Consider the following 12,138-nt stretch of genomic DNA (forward strand, 5'->3'; position numbering starts at 1 on the left):
AGAGATCTGGGAAAGAAAGGTGCTCAGATAAATCTTAGGCAGGGAATATTTGAAGAAGGCGAACGAATAAAGAAATAATGAAGATGTATGCAAAACCAGCAATTACAACAAAAATACGAGCCCAAAGAGCTAGATGGCTTGGTCACATTGTACAAATGCCAGATAATCGAAATGTTAAAACAATACTGAAGGAGGTGTGAAATGGGAAAAAAAGAAGAGGACGTTCAAAGAGGACATCTTGTTATGAATCTAATAGTTTGATATTCAATATATGCTTTTATATAGATTGTTGAATTTTATCTCTGTTGTTCTTGATATTCATATTTGATAATTTAACGTGAGAAAATAATAAAAACTATATCAATGAATTAAATTTGCGTACAGATTTTAGGGGCGAATTTCTCACTCACATGAATATACACCACCTATAGTAAAATTTTTGAATGCATTTTTTTAAATAATATTTTAAAAACTACATTCTCTGGGGCATTTATCTGGTTTTATATTATCTAGATCGCATGGTAATTTAATTGATATTTTTATATTTTTAAACTTAACAAAAGGAAACGCTAGACTAAAAATAGTAAGTAATAAACAAAATTGATAAAGATTTTTATTAGTAACTTACAATCTTGCCGATAATATATAATGAAAAGGTACCAATATAATTTAAGATATGTATCGGTTAGGACCACTGTCGTACTAAAACATATTAAAAAAGTTTTTTTCACTACATTTAATAAGATTTAACGAAACAACTTCTAATGTATATATATATATATATATATATATATATATATATATATATATATATATATATATAAAGTGCACTCGTAAGTGAATGGGATATTTCGGTCAATTTGGAGATAAAAAAGAGAAGAGTTGTGCTACTTTATCTATTTATTGAAGACGTTTCGCCTACTGTTCAATTGGCATCATCAGTTCATCTTTAAAAGATCTGTAGCATTAAGATGTTATTATTGTAAAGAAACATCAAAAATTAATCTAATAAATAAATCAGCATATACACAGAAACACACAACGCCGGAAGATTCCCAATTTAAGTAATTTTATATTAATACATACTGGTGTTTTTTGTTACTATGTGCAAAAAAAGTTTTTTTTTAAGGTTTGAAATGTATGGTAGCTTTGAACTTAAAACGCAAAGGTTTACCCAAGGTTAATCGAAAAACCCAATGTAACTACATTTAAAAGGAGGTAATTATTTGAATTGTCGGCAATAACTAAATTTTTGATTGTTAGAAAGTTTAAAAGTGAGGTTCTGTTTTAGCCAGAACGCATGCGCTGACAAATTCAAGTAGTTCTTATGAATCTTTATGTCGTTAAGGTTCATTGGTAAAAACGAATGAAATTAAATCCCAGTATAGGGAAATATTATTTTGATTTTCTTTTTTTAATTATATTCTATTGTTCATGTATTATTATATCTATAATATAGAATCACGAAATTTTTGATGATAATTGATCTTCTCTCTTGCCTTTTTGACATAAAACTCTCCCTCAAGTACCTCTTTCGTCTTCGTTACTGCAAAATGTCGTATCTCGTGTGCACGTCTTAAAATCTAATTTTGCAAAGCCTCTGGTACAACTATTAGCCCTATACCGTCTGCGTACCTACTTATATAAAATATCATTCTTTATAAAATAATTATTATATTCGTCTTCTCTTTCCAATATTTGCTTAATTGATTGAATATATTTGTCTTTTTCTTGCGTTATTTTTAGCTTTTTGATAATTTCGCATTCTATTTTCTCGTCCTCTTACAATACAGCACAATGTTTGCTAAGAGCATCAACATGAGACATTCGGGTGCCTGATCGATGTTCTATTTCGTATTCGTATTCCTCTAATAGTAAAGCCCATCTTGCTACTCTCGTAGTTAGATATTTTTTGTCCATCGTCTTTTGGAAAGCTTGGCAATTTGTTATTATTTTGAATTTAGTACCTAATAAATAAGTACGGAACTTCTTTACTGCTTGGATGATGGCTAATACTTTTAATTCGTAACTAGAGTATATTTATTCTGCTGGTGTGGTCTTTTTGTTAATATAATATATCGGATGAAATTTATTATCCAGATAAGATTTTTTGCATCAGACAAGCTCCGTATCCTTATTTGCTTGCATCTGTGTGGAGTTCTAAATCATAACTGGTATCACCACCAATATAAAAACTGTTTGAGTACGGAATGTTTTGAAATCTTTGTTTTCAGATGGTTCATAAAAAATCTGATAGCAATGGGCTTAGAGTATTACCCATTATAAGATCTACACTGTTATTTGTATATATTTGATTATTAAATTCAAAGTAGTTCTATTTTATGCAAATTTTAAGCAGATTTAAAATTTATGATTGGATTACTAGAACAAAAGTTTCTGTAGGAAAAATACTAGGAAAAAAATTTTTCCTTTAAACGTCATCACTTATTATCGTAGCTATTTAAATGCACCAACATAATTTTTTTAAACCAATCTGTATGGGATTATGAATCCTTTACAATACTATAAATATTTAACAATTTATTTGAATTTCTTGTGCATATAGCACATTTAAAAACGCCTTTAAATACACGTTTAAATGATTTTAACATTATTGGATTAACTTTATATAAACGGTAATTTACTAAACAGTCTACGCCACTGCTTTATCTTTTCTTTTTGATAAAATGTGAACTATTAAAGAATAAACGCAATGCTTTTTAGCAAAAGTTTATCATGAGTCGTTTAATATTTCAGTCGTTATTGGTTATCCTGTTGTTTCAAACAATTTTAGCATTCCGCTATGGTAAAAGAGAAGCAAAAATAAAAAAAGGTAAAAGAGAAGCGAATGTAGGCCAAAATCGTGGTTGGATATATGACGATGAACGCTTAGACAAGCGAAATGCTATTAACCGTGGATGGATATACGACGATGAACGTTTAGACAAGAGAAATGCCAACAAAGGTGGATGGATATATGACGATGAACGTTTAGACAAGAGAAATGCTGACAACCGTGCATGGATATACGACGATGAACGTTTAGACAAGAGAAATGCTGACAACCGTGCATGGATATACGACGATGAACGTTTAGACAAGAGAAATGCCAACAGAGGTGGATGGATATATGACGATGAACGTTTAAACAAGAGAAATGCTGACAACCGTGCATGGATATACGACGACGAACGTTTAGACAAGAGAAATGCCAACAACCGTGGATGGATATACGACGATGAACGTTTAGACAAGAGAAATGCCAACAACCGTGGGTGGATATACGACGATGAACGTTTAGACAAGAGAAATGCTGATAACCGTGGATGGATATACGACGACGAACGTTTAGACAAGCGAGATGCTCATGCATTAAATATAAAAAAAAGAAGTATGGAAAAATCTAGTCAAGTTCCATCTGGGTTCTGGGTAAATCACGATGAACGTGTTGCCTAAAGACCCAATATTGAAAAACTATGGCCTAATTAAATTAAAAATTGTAAGTATATTATATATTATATAAAAACCTAGTGTATTTAAATTTCTCCAATTAATTATATATATTTGAGGTCTTTGTTTTTTAAATTATATTTTTATTAATTATTAGTCTAGATTTTTTATGAATATGTTTTTGTTGGGTTTCACTTATTTATAAATTCAATGTAACATGTCAGGTTTAAATTCTATATTGTTTTTAATTAACGCAACTGTCTACTATTTGGACCAGAGAAATTGGAAAAGAAAAAGCATTTTTCGTGACACTCATTGATACAGTTATCTAACAACTGCTTTTTAAAACAAGTAAAAGATTAAATGTTAATATTTACTTATAAATAATTATACAAACAATGTTAGATTGCTATTTAATTTCAAAAACTAAAGTTGAAGAACGGTAGATGATATAGAAAAGTGACACTATTTTTAAAAGTTTATTTTTTGAAAAGTATTAAAAACTGTTCTAAAAATGCACAAAAAAATTTAATTTCGTGTAATAATAGGGACAATATTGCATGTATTTAGCTGTAAATATTTAACGATGTTTCACTTAACAATTATTGAAAATTTTTTTTGTTTATCCCAGAAAACTTTTATGTACAAAGTTATTATGATTAGGTCTACATTAATTCTGAAAGCATTATATCGATTTTATTGTATCAAATTAAATCATTTCGCAATTAATGGGTTTTTAAAAATACTGCGAATTGAAGCTTATACACATTTAAAACTCGGACGCATCAACATGTAGAAATTTTTTTTTATTCGAAATGTCATTTTTATACGAATTTTAAAACGATATGTAATGTTCTTCAACCCTAAGAACTGGAGTTGGCCTTTTTTATTTCTCGATTTTACTATTTCAAAAACTAAATTCATAGCTTAAAAATTATAAAAGTCTAAATTGTTGTTGCCTCCAGATTAGGTGTTTGCCGTTTGAGTGGTCTTGAAAACAGCTGCAGTCTTAGTTGGTTGGTTTTATATGTACTTAATCCATCATTTTATTTATGAAACTATCCCATAAACAAAAAGAGATTATATATCGTCGGTGCAATGCCACACCCACGAATGTGCAAAATGAGCGTTAGGAGATATTCAACCTTTAAACTTTCAATTAGTTGACAAAATTCAGGATTTAATGCGACATTTTTTTTGTACTTTTAATATCAGATGTTATGGTTATATTTTAGAAATATTATCAGAGATTTTCGAAAATATCCATTATTTTTCGGAAAAAGTTACATTCGTGATTGCGGCATTGAAGTTTTTGTAATAAAATGCATATACGTGAAATTATATCAACCTTTATTATGGTAAAAGTGGAACAAAAAGTACCTTCTAATAATGAAAAATAATAACAATAAAAAAGATAGAAGTAATAACATACTTGGTAAAAGACTTCATATTTTAGAATAATTTAATTCTCGTCTGAATCCTCGCTTTCATTTGGCTCCGGTAAATTGTCCTTTATATTTTTATCGGCATTTATAGAATTATAAAAGTTATGATAGTTCTTTGGAATTGTTAAATCATTACACATTTTCTGCAGATCTTTATATTTAGCAATCGCAATTGGCAACTGCTTATCATAAGCTTTCTTCAAGTCAACGTTTTTGGGTCGACCACGACTTTTCATGAAGTTTACTTGTTCATCTCCAAAATTTTTTTTATAGGACATTGTCACCATGGCATCGGTTTTAATGTATCGTAACCAGCAAACTTGTTGCCAAGGAATTTGGTTCAATGTATAGTTCTGTATTCCAAAGGACTTGAAATCAAAGACGTCATCAAACATTATAAATCTGACTTCAAATGGACGTGGATGTGTTCGAGCATTTCTTATTATCTGAGCCCAACCTTCTGGTGAATAAACAGGGACATATTTTGATTTTTGTTCGATTTTCGAGTGGAGTGAATCACACTCCATCTCGGTATGCCCTGTTTCAAAAAACTTGTGATCAATCGTTTTTAAATTAGTATGATCCGTAAGAAGTTTCAAGCACATAGCAGCAAAATGTGAATTTCTTTGTTGCCCGCCACACCCGTCCGATATCATTCGAACCTCAGTAATGGTTGGATGATTGATAATGTAATTGTAAAGGATATCTCGATATTGTAAACGAGGATATCTCGTTTGACCCCCTTTTTCCTTGGGTTTCGTCCCAAAGGTAACAGATTCCGTCCTGATTCCCTAAGTTGTAGAGAGTCAGGTTGTAAATAGCCAATTTTCGTAGGTAAAATCTTTGTCTGTTGGACCCTTTGGAGTCGTAAGCACTGCTTCGAGGTCAAAGTTAAACGATAGTACCTCTGGATTACTCTTTGAAATTTCTTTGTCTTCGTCTCTAGCCTCACGAGCTAATTGCTTCCTTAGCATGTGTTCGTGATGAGCCTGTTCGTGTGTTATTTTTTCCTCCTCTGTCAAATTCGTATATTTTAAGCACTTTTTACAGTGGTCTTTTTTGGGTTTATGGAACCCCAACTTATAAGTTCTTAACACTCGTCGATATTTTTCGAAAGAAACTGGATGGACATTTAATTCTGAGCACTTTAATTTGTACAATTTGTGCACAATAGAGACGTTTAGTGCAGAATCCAAATACCTTTTGGTACTAGAGGCTATACATATATATATATATATATATATATATATATATATATATATATATATATATATATATAACGTTTACTTCTTTATATATATATATATATATATATATATATATATATATATATATATATATATATATTTATATAAGCGTGGATCGAAATACGGGCGCTTTTCGATCGCCATCTTTTTCTATCTCTCCAGGTGTCTTCATCAATGGCTCTGTCTTTTATGGTTTCCATAACACCTTGTACCCAAGACTTGGCTGGTCTTCCTCGTTTCCTTCTATTACTTGGATTGTATTCCATAGCTCTTTTTGGCCATCTGTTGTCGTCCATCCTCTGTACGTGTCCATACCATATTAACTCTCTAGTTTCTATTCTTTCAGAAGTTGTATGTACTCTATCTGTTTTTCGTCTAATTTCAGAATTAGGTATACGTTCTACTCTTGATATATGGCAAGCTCTTCTCAGGTAGTCCATTTCAACCGTGTCAATTTTTTTCTTTCCTTTTACTGTCGTTTGCCAACATTCTGCTCCATATTTAAGAATGGGCTCTACAATTACTTTGTAGATAATCATTTTAGTTCTCACAGTAGCTTTGTTGGACGAATTGTATCGAATTCAGAATTTAAAGACTCTTCCTGCCTTGTTGCACTCTATAGTCTATATCTCGTTCCGGTGTTCCTTTACTGCAAATAATACTTCCCAAATATTTGTATTCGTAACACCTTTTCATTTGTCTAATTTCCAAATCCGGGTCTTTGTCTTTACTGCCTATTCGCATATATTCTGTTTTAGACATATTCATACTCATCCCCCATTTTTCGTATACATCTTTGAGCTTTCTAAGCATATAATCTGCATCTTCTTCACAGCTTGAAATTAGTACTTGATCATCTGCAAATAACAGCGTTGTCAGATAATGGTTGTTAATCTTCAACCCCATTCCCGCACATTTTTGTCTCCACTGGTGCAGTGCTTCTTGGATATATATTTTGAATAGGGTGGTGAAAAGACAACATCCTTGTCTCAAGCCTTTCGTTACTGTAAATACCCTTGAGAAAGTATTTCCTGTTTTTACAGTGTTTTGAGGACATTTATAGATGTTCAGTATTGCTTTTAGATATGTTTTACTAAGGTCCGTTTTCGTCAAGACACTAAATAAGAGTTTTAAAGGAACTGTATCATAAGCCTTCTCCAGATCTATAAATACCACATGCGTAGGAAGGTTTCGAGCTGTTCCTTTTTCAATTACTTGTTGAAGGGTAAATGTGCTGTCCACGCACGATCTTCCTGCTCTGAAGCCGCTTTGTTCATCAATTTCTTTATACTCCTCTTCTATTTTTCTTTTCAATATACGACCATATAACCTTCCCAGCGAGCTAGTTACGCTAATGACTCTATAAATTCCGCATTCTTTTCTGTCTCCCTTTTTATAAATGGGGCTAATGTGGGCCAAATTCTAATCGTCTGGAATCGTTTGGCCTTCAATTAAGCATTTATTAAAAATATTCACTAAGCTTTCCAAAAGAGCATCCGGTCCATGTTTCACCAACTCGATGGGAATGTCTTCAGGCCCGGGTGTTTTTACATTTTTCATTTGTTTCAATTCTTTTTTCAGTTCTTCTTTGTTTATCTTATGCACCTCTGAGTTTTCTGTCATTGAGATATGGTCAGGTCTTTCCATAAATTCGTGCCTACTTTCTGTTAATAGCGTTTCGTAATATTTTTCCCACTTTTTATTTTGAATCAGGTTTATATTTCCCTCATCTTTTCTTTCTTTTCTAATACTTTTTATGAATTTCCAAGCTTGTGTCACTTTGGTTCCTCCTAAGCATCGATCCATCTCTTCGCATTTCTCTTCCCACATTTCGTTTTTTCTTTTAGTGACTTCCTTCTTTGCTTCCCTGTTGAGTCTGCTGTAAATTCTGCGGTCTTCGTGTCTTCGAGTCTTTCGTGGATAGCCATGTTTGATAAGCTTTTTTTTGTCTTTAATTAATTTTCCTACTTCTTCGTTCCACCACTCGGATTTTTTCTTTTGTCAGCTTTTTCGTACCCCAATTCGTACCCCAAAAGAGATTTTCGCAGGCCATAAAATGAACCTTATTTCATATTTCCTTCTTTTATAAATTTCAACTACACAAAAAACTATACCACTGCGTTAGAAAAGCTGATTAACTAAAATAGTGGGTAATGACTACAACTAAGTATAGCACATATACCGTAGAACATATGTCTATGATGGAATTACCTCTTCTGTCAAAATAGAACAGAATCTTTAAGTTATTATTAATTTTCAAAAAATCAACTTTTAAAGCTATTTTTACAATAATTAAGCAACAAATTAACAGAAAATAAAACGTATTCCGAAGCCTCTCTTATCAATATTACTTTTTTTTCAATAACCGATAGTAGCACACAATACCTATTATTATTCCTCATAATATGAAAAAAGTATTTCCATTTCCGTTTTATTATTGTGAGAAGTACATCACATTTTTACACATTCTGCGGAGAATTTTATAATTTGTCACTCGATAAACCCATGAGATTCGTAGTATCTTTCTCCATTTACTAAAATCCTCTTTTGCACCTCTTTTATGGTATTTTTAAAATTGGTTCTGAGTACACATTAGAAATTGATCTAGCATCTGTGAACCTGCCAATTGCTTTATGGTAGTCATAAAATCTATGTACACATCACAGTTAACACCTCTGCATTTTTGAAAGGGAAGCTGACTGGTAAATAGAGAGACAGAGAGAGGGAGAGAGAGAGAGAAAGAGATTTCACAAGACTTTGTAAAATCTAAACTGTGTGCTCGGTACATGTTCATCATATTATTTTTTTTTCTTCTGTAAATAAATTGTTAAATTTTTTGTAATCAGTGCTGCGTTTTTTGTTACGACTTAAAGAGGTACAGAATTAATATTTGTTTTTTTTTTATTTACAAATTCGCATCAACCCGAAGGCTATTAGCGAGAATCAGATTTACAATATTAAATATATTATATATTAACAAAATTAATAGCTTTTAAGTAGTTTACCATATTTGTGAATGAACAATTTGCACCAATTGCTTTCTCTAAGTTTATTGAGATACCATAATTGATTCTTGCTGTGGAGAAAACTGGACAGTCTACACCAACATGTTTCACCGAAAGTTTAACGTTACACTGCTCACATTTTGGTTCGGATTCTTTAGCAATTAAGAACTTGTGCGTGGCACTGGTATGACCTAATCTAAGACGAGTTATTGTCACTTGATCCCTTCTTTTAGTGGAGAAACATCATCATGGTTTAATGTCCGGTTTAATATTCCGAAGATTGGACACTGAAAATTCCCACCGGTTTTGCCACTCACTTAGGATCCGCGATTTGATAACACTTGAAACATCACTAGCTATCACGTATTTCACAATAATAGAGTCAGCTGAATTGACGGCTTCACGCGCACACTTATCTGCTTCTTCATTACCTCTAATACCATTATGTGATGGGATCCAAATAAAGATTACCTCCTTATTACAATTTTCTATCTCTATCAGATTTTGTTTTATTTTTTCAAGAATATGATTCTCGGGGTATATTCTTCCTATAGATTGTAGGGAGTTTAGTGAATCAGTCAAAATTATATATTTCTGATTTGGTGAGGATATAATATATGTGAGTGCCTCGTATATGGCATATAATTCTGCATTAAGAGTACTATAGTGTATTGGCAACTTATATTTTTGACACATATTAGAGGATATAACTGCTGCTCCCACGCCATCTGTTGATTTTGAAGCATCTGTATAAATTTGAGAGAAAGTTGTATATTTTGATAATAAGTTTTGCAGATTTTGATGTATTATACAATGGTTAGTAGTGTGTTTGTCCAATGATGTTAGGGTAGTTATTATTTTAGGTACTCCCAAAGTCCATGGTGCAGCAGGTTCAAAACTAACGGGAAAGCAAGGAGGTAAGGTAGTGTTCAGAGATGAGAGATCCATTTTGATTCGGTGGTAGAAAGGTTTATGTAGATGTGGTTTATTGGAGAAGCATGTTGATAATCGGTTAAGGTGATCATATTTGAAGGTGTCGTTGTTAGGATTTGCATTTGATTTAATTGCATAGGTTAACTTTAAGTACATTCTTCTGTGATATAGTGATGGTTTAGCTGCTTCACAATAATATTTGTTTATTTCCTGTATTTATTTAGTTTTTAGAAAAACCCTTGTTTTGATGACGTTTCGGCAACGTCACACTTGCCATTTTCAGGTCAGAATAGTTCTACTTTTTCTATATGTTCTAATCGGTTCTCGTCATCTTCTTCATATTTGTATTTCCCTACATATTTTGAGTGTAATACGGAGTATAAGATATCTTTTTTTTATATAATTTTAAATAATCGGTGACTATTGACATATTACATAATATTATATTGAAGCAATAAGTCAACATATGAATGATTAAAATAATATGTATTTTTTATATGCTATATATTTTAAAACTTTTCTTTTTTTTCAGGTTTTTGGAAATTTCTGAAAATTTAATTTCAAAATATTGGGCACTAAAAATACTCTTACTGTGTATCTGAAAATATAAAAATATTTTGCTTTTTTTTAATTTTATTTCTGTATTAAAACTCTTTTAGTCACATACCTAGATAGAGGCATCCAAACATTATAAAATGTGGTAGATATGCTTAGGAGAGGTAACTAAAATAATACGTAATTAAAAAATTCTGCCTCTCCCCATCTGTTTTTTTGTTACCACCTGTACCTTACAAAGTACATGTTGCATTTAGGGATGTTACAAAAAAATAAACAAAATCAACTAATTTGTATTTAATTTATTTAAATACTTGATATAAATGTATTATTATTATGTATCAAAATACAAAAAACAAGAATAGTTGTTTAGAAAATGACTTAACAGCCAATCTATTATGAAATTCGGCAAAATAATTTCTGCCATTCATAACACATAAGTGAACTTGACATTTTTTGCAAAACATGTGCGTCCTCCCTTTACAACCCTCCATCTTATACCTAGAATTTTCTTTGTTGTAATCATAGATTGGTACATAATTATCCCAATCATATCTAAATTTCATATAAGGTCGTTTTTCGGTAAGCTTTCTTTTCAACGATTGCGGAGAACGTTATTTCGCTGAAGGTCTACTTCTCTTAGGTGTATCTTTGTGAAGAAGTAAATCAACTACTGACTGTCTGAATCCAATAAGTTCCACAATATCCAACTTTGGAACATGAATAGAATCTGTAATTTTCTTTTATTTTTGCAATAATATTTGTATATTTTCTCCAAATAAATGTAAAATATATTATCAGTTAACCCTTATTTTGGGCAACGGGCCCAAGACGCCAATTCTTTTATAATAAACTAATAAAAATTTTTTTATTGAATTTTATTCATCACTGAATTTGTTTAGAAGTGTGTTTCTTTCTTAACATAGTCATGTGCTATTTAAAATATTCATTATTATTTTTGAAATTATTGCGTCGAAAGGATTTTGTCACGTAGAGAGACCACACGAGCCCGTCTTATCCTATTTATATTTATACCTTAAGTCTAAATCTTTGTCACATAAGTTAATCTGAAAGTCGGGTAATGTTTTTGTGGATTTTCTAAACGACTTTTATGATTCTGTTATTAGATTAAAAATTGTTATTATTAAAAAATAAAGTCTTAACGTGTAACAAACAATGTAAACATCTCTTTGATGTTAACATTAAAGAGATGCTTACAGTAGGTGTTATATCTAGTTTAAATGAATTTTAAAAACTGACAATCATTGTTAGAATGCAATAATATTGTTAGCTAGATACCTATACGTATTTTGAAATAAATAATGCATCTGCTATCAGTCGTTTTATATCGATGTTAGTGTCGACAAATAAGCTCTTAAAATTATATTGAATTACGTTGAAAGTAGATAGTGCGAATAAAATGTCCTAAAAACCATAATCAGCTGCAGGACTGCAAGATATTCCTAACAATTTATGGGATTTCGATGAAGAAGAATCTACTGA

General features: G+C 31.2%; 1 protein-coding gene across 1 annotated transcript; it reads left to right on the top strand.

Annotated features, from left to right (window-relative positions):
- Nucleotides 1-2,715: 2,715 nt before the first annotated feature.
- LOC140441213 (uncharacterized) lies at nucleotides 2,716-10,705 on the top strand. Its single transcript, XM_072531796.1, has 2 exons — nucleotides 2,716-3,499; nucleotides 10,613-10,705. The coding sequence occupies exon 1, from the start codon at nucleotides 2,737-2,739 to the stop codon at nucleotides 3,454-3,456; it is 720 nt and encodes a 239-aa protein (XP_072387897.1). The 5' UTR covers nucleotides 2,716-2,736; the 3' UTR covers nucleotides 3,457-3,499; nucleotides 10,613-10,705.
- The last annotated feature ends 1,433 nt before the right edge of the window (nucleotides 10,706-12,138 follow it).

The sequence above is a fragment of the Diabrotica undecimpunctata genome, chromosome 5 (assembly GCF_040954645.1).
Source record: "Diabrotica undecimpunctata isolate CICGRU chromosome 5, icDiaUnde3, whole genome shotgun sequence".
Lineage (NCBI taxonomy): Eukaryota > Metazoa > Arthropoda > Insecta > Coleoptera > Chrysomelidae > Diabrotica > Diabrotica undecimpunctata.

What these genes read in the sequence shown, in the direction of transcription:
- LOC140441213 (XM_072531796.1), top strand. Translation starts at nt 2,737, where the DNA reads ATGAGTCGTTTAATATTTCAGTCGTTATTGGTTATCCTGTTGTTTCAA.